The sequence below is a fragment of the Bubalus kerabau genome, chromosome 7, assembly GCF_029407905.1.
Source record: "Bubalus kerabau isolate K-KA32 ecotype Philippines breed swamp buffalo chromosome 7, PCC_UOA_SB_1v2, whole genome shotgun sequence".
Lineage (NCBI taxonomy): Eukaryota > Metazoa > Chordata > Mammalia > Artiodactyla > Bovidae > Bubalus > Bubalus kerabau.
The window spans coordinates 5,239,368-5,253,191 of record NC_073630.1 but is presented as its reverse complement, the minus strand read 5'-3'; the positions used below and the strand labels follow the sequence as shown (position 1 = coordinate 5,253,191).

Here is a 13,824-nt window from a genome sequence, read left to right as displayed (position 1 = left end):
TCGAGTCAGTGATGTCATCCAGCCATCTCATCCTCTGTCGTCCCCTTCTCCTTTTGCCCCCAATCCCTCCCAGCATCAGAGTCTTTTCCAATCAGTCAACTCTTCGCATGAGTGGCCAAAACACTGGAGTTTCAGCTTTAACATCATTCCTTCCAAAGAAATCCCAGGGCTGATCTCCTTCAGAATGGACTTGCAGTCCAAGGGACTCTCAAGAGTCTTCTCCAACACCATAGTTCAAAAGCATCAATTCTTTGGTGCTCAGCCTTCTTCTCAGTCCAACTCTCACATCCATACATGACCACAGGAAAAACCATAGCCTTGACTAGACGAACCTTTGTTGGCAAAGTAATGTCTGTGCTTTTCAATATGCTATCTAGGTTGGTCATAACTTTCCTTCCAAGGAGTAATCATCTTTTAATTTCATGGCTGCAGTCAACATCTGCAGTGATTTTGGAATCCAAAAAAATAAAGTCTGACACTGTTTCCACTGTTTCCCCATCTATTTCCCATGAAGTGATGGGACCGGATGCCATGATCTTCATTTTCTGAATGTTGAGCTTTAAGCCAATTTTTTCACTCTCCACTTTCACTTTCATCAAGAGGCTTTTTAGTTTCTCTTCACTTTCTGCCATAAGGGTGGTGTCATCTGCATATCTGAGGTTATTGATATTTCTCCTGGCAATGGACCTAATGTATGGCTTCTTCTAAACCCCAACTGGTAGATCTGACCTTGAAGTGAGCAACAAAGTTCCAATGAAAAGTTATATTTGAATAAAGTGTCTCAAGGCTAATATGATATTTAAAGCTGACACTGAGGGGAGCCTCTCAGCTGAACAAAGTATCTCTAGACAAAGATGTTGAGGATGTGGTCCTCCTGTCTGCTTTTCAACATAAGATCATGAGAAAATGGCATGGATAATTGGGGATTAAAGGCAACCAAGAAAGAACTTTCCTAGACACATAAACTATCAGGAAGCAAAGAGAAATCAGAACCCAAGCAGATTTCAGAGGCCTGTAGTACTAAAATACCATTTTTCCAGAAGTATGAGCTTTGAAATACTTAAGACTTAAAACAACTCTTGGCCCCATAATTTTCCCCAAGCGGGGGGAAATATATATATATATAATGTGATACGTTTCTATAGGCATTTCAAATGTGAACAGGGACAATAATAGAAAAGAGAGAACTTCTCAGAGGGCATATCTAGAGGCTAGAGAGAAGGATGTCCAAGTGAGATCTCCTAAGGAGCAGGGTCAAAGCCAATTCAAGGATCCTCCCTTACCTCTCAGTCAGAGAGACTTGATAATGTCTGTCTAGCAGGAATTGACCCCTGATTCCCATGTTCATCTGATTCTTTCTCTTTCCAAACATGAGTGCTTATTATGATTTAATTTTTCTTACCTCTCTCCTGCATATTGGGTATGTATGTATGTTGGGAGCTGGTTGCAAGGTACAGATAATTTATTTGTAGGTGATTTACCATCACATCATTAGATGAGGATGATGAATAACCAAGGACTTTGGACTTGAGCAAACTCCAGGAGATACTGAAGGACAGGGAAGCCTTGTGCGCTGCAGTTCATGGGGTCACAAAGAGCTGGACACAACTTAGCAACTGAACAACAACAACAATAATGGACTTGAATGGAATTCTCTGAACAAAAGAATTTTTAGTTATCTCTCTTGGAAAGCAATGCTTCTTCTTCATGAAAGAGTGGAAACGTGACATGAATATGTGATGACCAGAGGACAGACTGTGGTAGAGATGTGCTAAGTGCTCACTAGCTTCATCTGCTTGTCCTGTCCATATGGCTTCCTGACACTCATCAGCCTCCTTTGCAGTTCAGACAGGTTTATGGGACTAGGTTTTGGCCAGTGGAAGGATGCCTACACATTACAGGTTGCTCCGTAATAGCTCATGCATAATGAACCACATAGCCTTTTCCTTTCCTCAGTGACCTAAGAGCTCATGTGCTTAAGAAGGCAGTATAGAAAGATGGATGGAGTCTGAAAAATCAGTGAACCTTTGACAGTGAACCTCCAAGGAGAACTGCCCTAGACATGTGCACTATGACATAAGAAATATTTTATTTTTCTTAGATTTGGGGTTATGTTACAGTGACTGCAGGCTATCACCCTAATACAGCAAGCCCTATCTTGAGAAGGAAGGATTCTAGTAATCCTAGGAGTGACATTTACTAGCTAAGTGACACTAGGAAAGTCAATTTCTCTGGGCCATAAATGTAAAATATGTAAAATTTAGTACATATGTACAAAATAAAGCTAATATATGTAAAATAAAGCTAATATTAAGTTACCCAAAATTATAAGGGAAATCCAGGCTAAATGTTTTGCTCAAGATTGTTTTCTGGTTTGGATCTATGGTTCTATTCAATAAGAATTAAACACTAAAGCCACTATAATGAGATCACAGAAGTAATATATTTAATGAAAAATTTTTACCTATTGCATGATACCGACAAAGTCTGGCTTTATATATACATATTATGCAACACATATTTTGAGTGGTGTTAACTTATGCCAAGCAGTTTTATTGAAAACATTAATTTACAAAGGAGTATATTAGAGTGAGATGAACCATTGCAGATAATGATTTCAAATAATTTATTCCCCAGAACTTTCACTGTCCAATCAAATTGCAGTTTTTTTAGTACCATCAACCCTTTTGCCCCACTGTCTAAGATGAGTGAAATTAAATAGGATTCCCACTTCTATGTTTCATCAGTTGAAAGCCTATTCCTTCCATTGGTGTCTATTTAAATTTGCTCAATAATATTTGTTCAGGATTATTATTTTTATGTAAAATTATAGAAATTATCAAATAACTCAAAAGCAAAAAGAAACATAACTTTTACATATGTTTAATTACATGTTCATCAATTAATAAATCAGGCCAATAAAAACACTTCTGTTCTTATAAATTGGTAAAACAGTAATTAAAATACAACTAACATGTCAATTAAAACTTAGAGATTGAATGGAATCATCCTTCCTTAAATCAAAATGAAATACATTGCATGCAAAATCTTAACAAAGACTTTGTAAAACCTCTTTTGCTAATAAGTTCTTTTCCTAATCACTGGAAAATAAAGCTAACTGAAGCCAAACATGTAAACTTAAAGCAGAAAACAATACAAGAATGAGTATGTTATTGGTCTTCAAATAATTCTTGCAATTATTTAATTCACAATAGTGTGTCAAAATTATAACTTTTAAATTCATTTAAAGACATTTTTAGAATATAGGAAAATACAGAAGGTATGATTCTGATTTTTTCATTATTTTGGATAACCCTATTTGTTTTCCTCCATTGATTTCATTAAAAAAGTGTAGAATGCAAGATATAAATTTTAAATATCTCTTTAAGGTCACTGACATAATGGATGGGCAATGTCAAAAGAAACAGAAAAAAATGAATTGTTGTTTAATCTGAATTAAACTCTAAATTCTATAAAATTATGATAATTACTATCCATTAAACAACATCTATATAAACAATATCCATTGCAAAGCACAGAACTGTTAACTTAGGAAGCCCTTCCCTCCCCGCCATTCCCTCAGCATCCATTCACACAAGCCATTCGAGGTACCATTGCTACACTCACCAGTGTGGAGGCTTGCGAGGTATCAGCCCACTCCTCTGAGCCCTCTGGGGTCCGAGTGGTATTAGGAATCCTGCGAGGATTACAGGCTATTGCTTCACACCAGCCCAGCATTTTCTCCTTCCTCTTATCCCTTTTCAATTTCTGAAATCCTGAAAACAATTTACATTCCCTGAAACAGGTCACTTGCTTTAGTTGTCCGTTGTTGGAATATGTACATCATTGAAATTAAATATGCAACTGAATGAAATACCAGTGGAGACATTTTATTTTAGACAGGGGTTATGGGGAGGAAAAGAAGGATATGCTATTAATTAAAAACCTCAGAGCCACAAGGCAATGCAAATAGTACTACTCAGAGCCTAATGTTTCACACCCCAATTTGTGACATCAAGGATCAGTTTCTAACGAGGAGTCCCTGCTCTGGAAGCTAAGAATGGACCCAGTTCCTGGTATATCTACATATTTCAGTGACATCTAAAATTTGGCATAGCTTTTCAGGTTAATGTCTGTAGCTGTAGATACAGAAGGAATTAAATACAGACCAGTGATAAAGATCACTCATTCTGGCAGTGACATGATTAGCTCCCTCATAATGAAAAAGTGAAAGTGAAAGAGAAGTCACTCAGTTGTGTCCTACTCTTTGCGACCCCATGGACTGTAGCCTATCATACTGTAGCTCCCTTATAAAGTTCTACCAAATAAAGAAAGAGAAATTTTAGTGCAAGGATGGTAACTTTAGTATCTGACATACATCACTAGTGCAATCTATTAAAATAATAATTAAAGCATCTCACTAAATAGTGAGTAAAAATATTCCATAACTCCTTCTAGTTTTCCAGAACTTCCCATTTAGGGGACTTTATTTTTTGTCTCTGAAAAAGATATATCAACAATGACTTTTAATGTAATGAAGAGAACATTGTTTCCTTGTAAAGTTTTACAGCCTAGTTTTCCACTCCACCACCCTCAGTAATTAGAAATAGTTTATTGCAGGTCTTTAGTTAAATGCATTACACTGTCAATTAAATATAAAAAATAATGTGGATTAATTATTTTTCACAGCATCCAAAGCAATTAGCAATCTGGTGGTTTATAACATTTCAGAGATTCAAAATAGCACATTTCACAGGACTAAGAAAAATAACATTAAGAAAGTTTGCACTAGCAGATTGATGAGTTATTTCTGTAAATGACAAAATACTCAAGTGAAATGGATCTGGACAATGTACATAGGAAATTATTTTTAAAAACTTTCAAAAAAATGAAATCTAATATACTAAATGGATTGACTTTTTAAATAAGACTGGCAATCTCATATGAGTGAATCATTCATTTGTTGTACATGGAAATGGCGAACAGAGCTTCAAAACAATTGTTTGAATGAGCAACAAATTATTAATGCTTGCCCCTTTAAACACATTGCTTGAAATTTATTGAAAACTCATATCTATGTATTATAAAATTTGCATACCCAACTAATTTGCATTCCATAGAGAGTAAATATTTCCACATTCTTGATGCACAATATCTTGGTTAGTCATCAGTTTTTAATTACATTTCTTGTAGTGTACTAAAAGCAAATGAAAATGAGTATATTTCTTCAAAAGCAGGAAGTGAAATGATACATAATGACCAAAACAGTTTAATCAAGTACAAACAAATGTTCAACTTGTAAGTCATTTGCTATTAAAAATAATTAACTCTATAATTAAATATCATTTTAGTGCTTATAATAAAATGTTGAATTCATGCATGAATAAAAAGCATAAAAATGTGGCCCACAAAATTATATAATAAGTATCCATTCTGGGATATGTTTTTAAATGCAGCAGACTTGGTATCTCCTATTCAGTTTCTGAGACTAAACACAACAATTTAATTTCATTTGCAGGCTTTTCTCATAGTAGTGATGGTGTTTGTAGCTATGTTCCTTCTTATTCAATCAACATTAATCCTAAAGCATTTTTTGAGTCCTTATTATATTGTAGCTACTGAAGTATGCATGGAAAAGCCATAAGAAGAGGCTTACTTTCATTTTGAGTCAGATTCAATGCAATATTCTCAAGGATTTTAAAATCCAAGCATAACTAGCATCTTCCAGACTCTCTAATTTTTAAAACTTGTATATATATTTGCTCAAGTTTAAGTGACTGCTTGCCCCCTTTGATCTTAGAAGTCCTTGTTGAACTTGGTTTTCTGCAAATAATTTTTTCTGAATTGTTTGGTTAAATAAATCATTGTGACAGGGTTATTAAACTTGGATTATGCCTGCTGATGTAGTATAATAAACTATATTATATTAAATGATATTATATATAATATACCAATATTATTATTATATTATAAATATAATAAACTCCTCAGTTTAAGGAGTTTTTTGCATGTAACACATTATCTTAATTCTAGAATGATTAGATAGGTTAATTCATCTAAGAGGTTAGAATATACACTTTTTACCTAAATAATGTGTTCATAATAATCATAGAATATTTACCATGGACACTGTCCTGTCTGTTGTGGGAAAACAGAAAAGAAACATGATATAAAGTCAGAGCTTGAAAGATTGGAAAGCTTCTCATTAAACTTGGACATATTCAGAAGAACGTTCACAAAGAAAATTAAAAGTGTGAAATGACCAGAACAATCTAACTAGAGAGTGTCACTTCAGTATTTTATTATATGAATGAACAATATGTGAGATTATAAGAAAGGCCTCTGATGGTTACATTCCTACATCTGGACATTTACATCATCTTATTAAAGTTTTGTCTAATCATGTGCTCAGTATAATATGCATTCACTCACATTACCAGTTACCTTAGAGTCAAAGAACCATATCTGAAAGAAACCAATCTTTAAACTGCACCAAAGGAAGCAGCTTGGATGTAGGTGAGTTGAGAGAGAGAGAGAGAGACAGGAATGAAAGGCGTGCTGTACCACTTCATCCCATAAATTCCTGTGGGGAAGTGACTGACAGTCACTAAAGACTATATCTTCTGTTATCACAAAACACTCAGACTTGAGGTTACACTTCAGAACAGTGTTTTTGGGAACATTGATGACAACATACAAATTCCAGAAAGTTTAGGTTATAGGTTTGAGATAACTAACGGGTTAATAATGTTGATTGCTGAGCCTCTGAGGACCAGTAATATTCCTGCACAGGTCTGTAGCACTCATGGTATTCTTAAGTGTAAGGATGTAATGTCAGTCAGAAGTGTAGGAGATAGGAAGAACAAAAGCAAAGCAGGCCCCGGCAAGGGCTGCAAAAGAAATGTATAATTATTGATAAACTGAATGCTATAAGGCATGAAGACTCTTGGAACGAGTCCAGATGGAACAGTTCATAGTTTTGAAAACAAGATATGATCCTGGGGTTGGACTGTTTCTCAACTAGTGTCTCAGAGTCAAATGTTTTATGTATCTGGTGGAAAATCTATAGATAAGAATATTAGTCTTAGTTACTGATTTTTTATTGATTACTGTTTCTTAGTTGCTGCCGCTGCCGCTGCTAAGTCACTTCAGTCGTGTCTGACTCTGTGCAACCCCATAGACAGCAGCCCACGAGGCTCCCCAGTCCCTGGGATTCTCCAGGCAAGAACACTGAGTGGGTTGCCATTTCCTTCTCCAATGCACGAAAGTGAAAAGTGAAAGTGAAGTCGCTGAGTCTTGTCCGACTCTTAGCGACCCATGGACTGCGGCCCACCAGGATCCTCCATCCATGGGATTTTCCAGGCAAGAGTTCTGGAGTGGGGTGCCATTGCCTTCTCCTGTTTCTTAGTTACTCAATGGTTAATGATCACTTTGTTCTTTGGCCCTGAAGACTACATGAGTTACAGCTTAACTCCCCGCATATTCTTTCTTCACGGCTGAAAGTGTGATAAAGCTGGCTTGGATTCAATTTCAGCACCTTCACCTTGGAGTGGTGTTGGTCCCCTGATTCTTGGTTCTCACTGTGTCTTGTGAATTTGCTTCTCACTGTGTCTTCTCTTTTCAATTCTTGTGTCTCGTTTCTCATTCTCTTGCCCTATTATGTTTTTGGAAACTCTGCTTGTCGAGCCAGTCTTGACATGAAGGGTAGACAAATTATGGACATTTCTAATTAACCCTAATTCACTTTAAACTCTAAGTATCATTAGTAATATGTCAGAATGGAAAAGTGATTGATCATTAAGTATTCATGTTAATTTCCATCTAACCATTGAACCAAGCTAATATGAGACACAGCAATGAGGAGCCTATATAATGATCACAGGAAATTGAGATTTAATTAAGCTTACTTTTTAATATGCTTACACCTAGGAGACATTTAATTTAATAAATATAAGCACAGTGCATTTTCTGTGAACTAAATTGACAACAAATTAAAATTAGGTAGAAAAAATGCAAGGTAATTGCATATATGTCATAGAAAGTAATTTACTTTTAATTCAGGAAACATTTACTAAACACTTGTGCCATATACTGTGCTTGGAACTATTGGTAAAAGGAATAAAGGAATCTGGAGGGAATTCCTGGTGTTTGAGTGGTTAAAATTTCACCTTCCAATGCAGGGGGGTGTGGGTACAATCCTGAAGGGGGTGTGGGTACAACACCCTAACGCCTTGTAACCACATCCTACGCCTTGTGGCCAAAAAGCCAAAAACATAAAGCAGAAGCAATCTTGTAACAAATTCAATAAAGGCTTTAAAAATGGTCACATAAAAAGAAAATCTTAAAAAAAAGCTGGAGCTTTGAGGTAGAAGGGAAACTGACAAGTAGATCAACTTTTAACAACAGTGTAATGAGTATAATAAGAACTTTGAGAAAAGACATTTGATTTAGTATCTGCTGAAGGAAACCATTGACTTTGGACAACTTTCCAAAGAAAATAATGTTACACATAAATTACATGAAAATTAAAATTCTTGCTACTCCAAAGGCTTCTACCACTACTAGCTGTGCTACACAACTCCAGGGGCCTCATTCCCATTGTCATCCACATAAATGGCACTGAGCTCCAGGGGGTGCCCTTCGCATAGAGCACTGTGTGAGCTGAGCTCCTGCAGGTAGCAGCCTGGCAGAATCAGAGCCATGCTGATTTCTCTAGGTGAGACATATTACATGCATCTTACAATGCCCCACGTTTAAAGCAATTCAGCCTTAAAATAAGAACTTTAATTTTCTGATAGAAAAAAATGCAGCTGCATGCCTCTACCTTGTCTGTCTACCTTCAACTCTTTCTTTCCTAAAAGGTTGCCCACTGCATGTCATATCCAGGAAAGTACAGTTAAGAGCCTGCTCTCTTCACCACACACATGTAACTGAGAAGGCTTTCTGAACCTGCTCATGTAGGCAATTATCCTCAAATTTGAGACTTGACAAATCTAAGAATTTGAAAGGATTTTTCCAACAAATATTTTAGGGATTTGGTTGCAAGTGTCCTTAAGAAATAGGCCTCAACTATTGAACACTTTCCCCCACTAATAAACATGAAGATCAATCTCCTTTATGAAAGAAACAACTTGCAAATAAGAAAACTGGCAGTTGGGAATAGGCTTCCCTTCCTCAGAGAATTAAAGCTTGTTCTTGGAAAAGATGTGTGTGTGTGTGTGTGTGTACAGGAGTCCTCTCTAGACCCTCAGAAGGCTATACCATATATGCCTAAAATAGCAACTGCTACTCTGGATGCCTGCATGAATGTTTTGAAGTGCTCACTCACAACCATGAAGTGTCCTTGAAGACATGGAGTTCTAATGACCACCAAAGACTGGGAAGTCTTTAGACCAGACAGTTTTTAAACTAGATAACTGTTTGTTAAATTTACTGCTATGAAATGGAAGTATGTCCTGGGGGTCTTTTGATTTCTATGAGTAGAATGTGAGGTTCTTGAAGGGACAGAGAGGTTCATAGTTGCCTTCTAGGATGTGGAACACTGATATAGAGACCAATACATAACTGTTGATAATTAAATAAATGACAAGGTACAGAAGAGCTCTCTCCTTTTGAGTAAAGCTAGGAAATGGGAACAATCATAAAGTGACTCATGGTGAAGGTTTAAATTCCTAAGTGCTTTTGGCTTGGACTATAGAAAAGGTATGTTTAGTATATATTTTTCTTTTAAAAATCTTCCCTCTACCTTGAAATTCCTCTTAGAAGCACCCATCTTTCTGTGAAGTTTTATAAATTACTTTAACCTTGTGAGAAAATCTGGGGATGAATAAAAAAAAGTCACATAAAAGGAAGAGGAGAGCCTCTTCTCTCCCCTCTGTTGGGGCAGTTCAGAGATAAGGTTTTTGAAAAGACAGTCTTGGTATGAGCCACAACCCTAAGGTCCTTATAAAAGGAGGAAAGGGCAGCTTCCTGATCAGCAACTTTGGGAAAACTATAATGCAGTGACTATTTCAGTCTTTTTCGTTTGTTTGTTTTGTTTCTAATTTTAATGGAAACATACTAGCTACAGTCAATATGTTCTACATTTTACTAATTTGAGTAGATAAGGAATTTATTCAAATGATATTGAGTTACTCATGGAGAACCTTAGAATGCTGAAGAACAGAAATACAGAGCCAGAAACAGGACTCGGAATGATAACATAGAATTTGTGTGGTGAGGTCACCACTGCTACTGCTTTACACAGAATCCCCGGCTTACTCTACTGACACCATGGATTTTGGGCTCTCAGTACCCCTACTACTGCCACCTGGGAACCTAGGGCTGCCCATAGCCCAGATGGAATTTCCACAGCCCTTGTTCCTTTGTGTCATTAGCTTGCTATTCCAGTCTTAATACAAATGTAGATGAAGAGAGGGTCTCATTCAAATACCCACACCGAAAATGAAAATGAGGGGCTATTCTTCGGTGATGGGAGACAAGCTTCCTCCTGAATGTGGTGCTTGTTTAAGACTTAGCACATAGGTTGGGCCGATCTTTGAGACATCAAAAGTGAAGTTTTAATATGATATTTGTTTTTCTCTTTCTGACTTACATGAATATAAACAATCATTAGAGAAATCAAAACCGTAATGAGGTACCACCTAATACTAGTCAACAAGACCATCATCACAAAATCTACAAACAATAAATGCTGGAGACAGTGTGGAGAAAAGAGAACCCTCGTGCACCATAGGTGTGACTGTAAAATTGACACGGCCCCTGTGGAGAACAGGAATGGAGGCTCCTTAAAAAACTGAAAATAGAACTACCATACCCCAGCAATCCCATTACTGGGCATATACCCTGAGAAAATCAACTTCCTAACAGAACTGAAAAGACCATGAAGAATGGAAAATGGAAAAGAGCACCACATGCAAGAACTATGGGATTATTTCAGAAGATGTAACACATGCATAATTGGAATACCAGACAAGAAATAAAGATAACAAAGTTATCTTGAGTAAGAAATATTTGTAGAACACAAGCTTAATGTTCAAAAGGCAAGTGTTTTCCTATATATATGAATACCTATGCACTATCAGGGAAGTTAAAACTTGACATTTTAAAAACAATACCACTTTCAATAACAAAAAATATAGAAATATTTAGGTATAAATTTAACAAAATTGTTAAAGGGTCTTTGTATAAAACTATTATATTTTGATTGCAAAATTGGATAAAATCTAAATAAATACCATCAAATTTTGTGTTCATGGATGACAAGACAATAGTGTTAAGATGTCAGTTCTTCCTACCTTGAGCTATAGTTTCAGCACAATCTCAATCAAAATTCCAAAATGCTGTTTTTGGTGATACTGACAAAAATAATCTGAAGTTTATATAGAGAGGCAAAACACTTAAAAACAGCAAGCACAATCATGAAGAAGAACAGAGCTGAAGGATTCATACTATGAAGCTTCAAAACTTACCATAAATTTACAGTAACCAAGTCAGTGTGACATTGGCAAAAGAATGAACATATAAAACAATGGAAGACTGGTGAATCCTAAAACGAGCTAAAAACCACATAATTATTATCAACTCATCTTTAGAAAAGGGCAAAGGCAACTCAATGGAGAAAAGATAGATTTTTTTCAATAAATGGTTCTGGAAAACTGGATATCCACAAGAAAAAAAAAATCAAAAATAAACCAGAACCTTACACATTTCACACACAAAAAAAACTCAAAATAGATCATGCTGCTGCTGCTGTTGCTAAGTCGCTTCAGTTGTGTCCGACTCTATGCAACCCCATAGAGGGCAGCCCACCAGGCGCCCCCGTCCCTGGGATTCTCCAGGCAAGAACACTGGAGTGGGGTGCCGTTTCCTTCTCCAATGCATGAAGGTGAAAAGTGAAAGTGAAGTCGCTCAGTCGTGTCCGACTCAGCGACCCCATGGACTGCAGCCTACCAGGCTCCTCCGTCTATGGGATTTTCCAGGCAAGAGTACTGGAGTGGAGTGCCATTGCCTTCTCTGCAAAATAGATCATAGGCCTAATTTAAATTGAAAACTATAAAACTTTTAGAAGAAAAGCAAAGGAGAATAACTTTGGCTGCAGCAATGAAATATTAGATAGAACACTAAAATCCTGATCCATGAAAGAAAAACTGATGCTAGAATTTATTAAATCTATGAACCTCTATTCTCTGAAAGACTTAAGGGAATGAAAACTCAAGTTATAGGGAGAAAATATTTGAAAACTGCATATCAGATAAAGGACTTGCATAGAAAATATACAAAGAGCTCTTAAAGATCAATAGTAAGAAAACAAATAAAAAAAAATTAGCTGAACAGAAACCTCACCAAGAGAATATACAGATGGCAAATCAGCATATGAAAGATGCTCATCATCAGATATCATTAGGGAACTTAAAGCAATGAAATACCACTACATGTTTATTGGAATGGTTTGAATCCCAAGAGGATAACACCAACTGCTGGAGAATAATACAAAGCAAGAGGGGCTCTCATTTATTGTTATTAGGAATGCAGAATGGTGTAGCCAATTTGGTACTTTCTTGCAAAGCTAAATATTACCATAAAATCAAACAATTGTACATATAGCTATTTACCTGACTGATTTGTGAATTTATGTTTCCACTAAAACCTGTACACAGGTGTTTCTAGTGTTTCATTCATAATTGCTGAAAACTAGAAGCAACTGATATAGCCTTCAATAAGTGAATAGATAAAGAAATTGTGGAATATTTTTTATAATGGTACATTTTTCAGAAACAAAAAGAAAGTTATTAAGTCATAAAAAGGCATAAATGAATCTTAAAACCATATTGCTATGTTAGAGAAGCCAGACTGAAAATCACTATGTTATGTATGATTCCAATTATATGACATTCTGGAAAAGACAAAATTCTAGGAATAATAAAAATAATCAGTGATAATGCAGTGAAACTACTGGGTATGACACTGTAATCGATCATGACCATTTATAAGACTTCATAGCACAAAATGTAAAACTGAAAATGGATGTAAATTATCAAGCGAGTGTATACTCCTCAGTTCTGTCTCATCACAACAAAGATTTGGAGCGACGGACATTAAAGCCCTTGGTGTGTCATAGCTCTTGGGTCTTGGACAGACCATGTTATAGCTTTTAGACAAATCAATGTTACAGCTCCATGTTACAGCTCTATTTTATTTAGAAAATAGCAGGAAAATCCATCCTCAAGGCATGAGGACATGCTGACCCAAAGACCGTGAAGAGAAGAGAGTGGGGGAGCATCCCAGTGCATGGGAGAGAGAGGGAGAGAAACCCCCAGCCCTTTGGCTCTGCTTTTTATGTTTTTCCCTCCCCCAGGCCTGCCCTATGTAAATTAGGCTAGCCGGGAGTGTTGTTTGTTCTACCTGAGGTCCTTACTCCAGTCCTCAGACCTTCCTTTGTTCTATTTCCATGGGCTTTTCCCTTCCTTTTCTTTTAGCCACTGCCATTCTGGACTCTTATTTCCTATTCTAACTACCTAACACAAGTTAAAACATCATTTAAAAGGTTGGGAGGTCCCAAGATGGAATAAGAAAAATACTATCTAAATATATGACAAGTGTATGAAACGCCCTCACCAAGAAGTGTGAGGGCAAATGTGCTGAGTTAAGTAATTTAGAAATAATAGAGTCTGTTAGATTAAATTAAAAAATGTAGATCAGCACTGTGCTTTAGTTCACATAATTATTCCCCACAGAAATATGGGTTGACAGTTCTGATGCAGCTAGACAAGTATGCTGGAACTGAACAACTAAGTAAGTGGTTGGCAGCTAAGGAGGGCCAAT

At 36.4% G+C, this 13,824-nt stretch overlaps 1 protein-coding gene across 1 annotated transcript in view; it reads right to left on the bottom strand.

Moving 5' to 3' along the window:
* The window catches only part of MARCHF1 (membrane associated ring-CH-type finger 1), a 454,619-nt gene extending 450,881 nt beyond the window's left edge, over window positions 1-3,738 (bottom strand). The window contains exon 1 of the mRNA XM_055587572.1: window positions 3,628-3,738. Coding sequence (XP_055443547.1) covers window positions 3,628-3,738 — 111 coding nt within the window. The remainder of the gene's footprint in view (window positions 1-3,627) is intronic.
* Window positions 3,739-13,824: the final 10,086 nt, after the last annotated feature.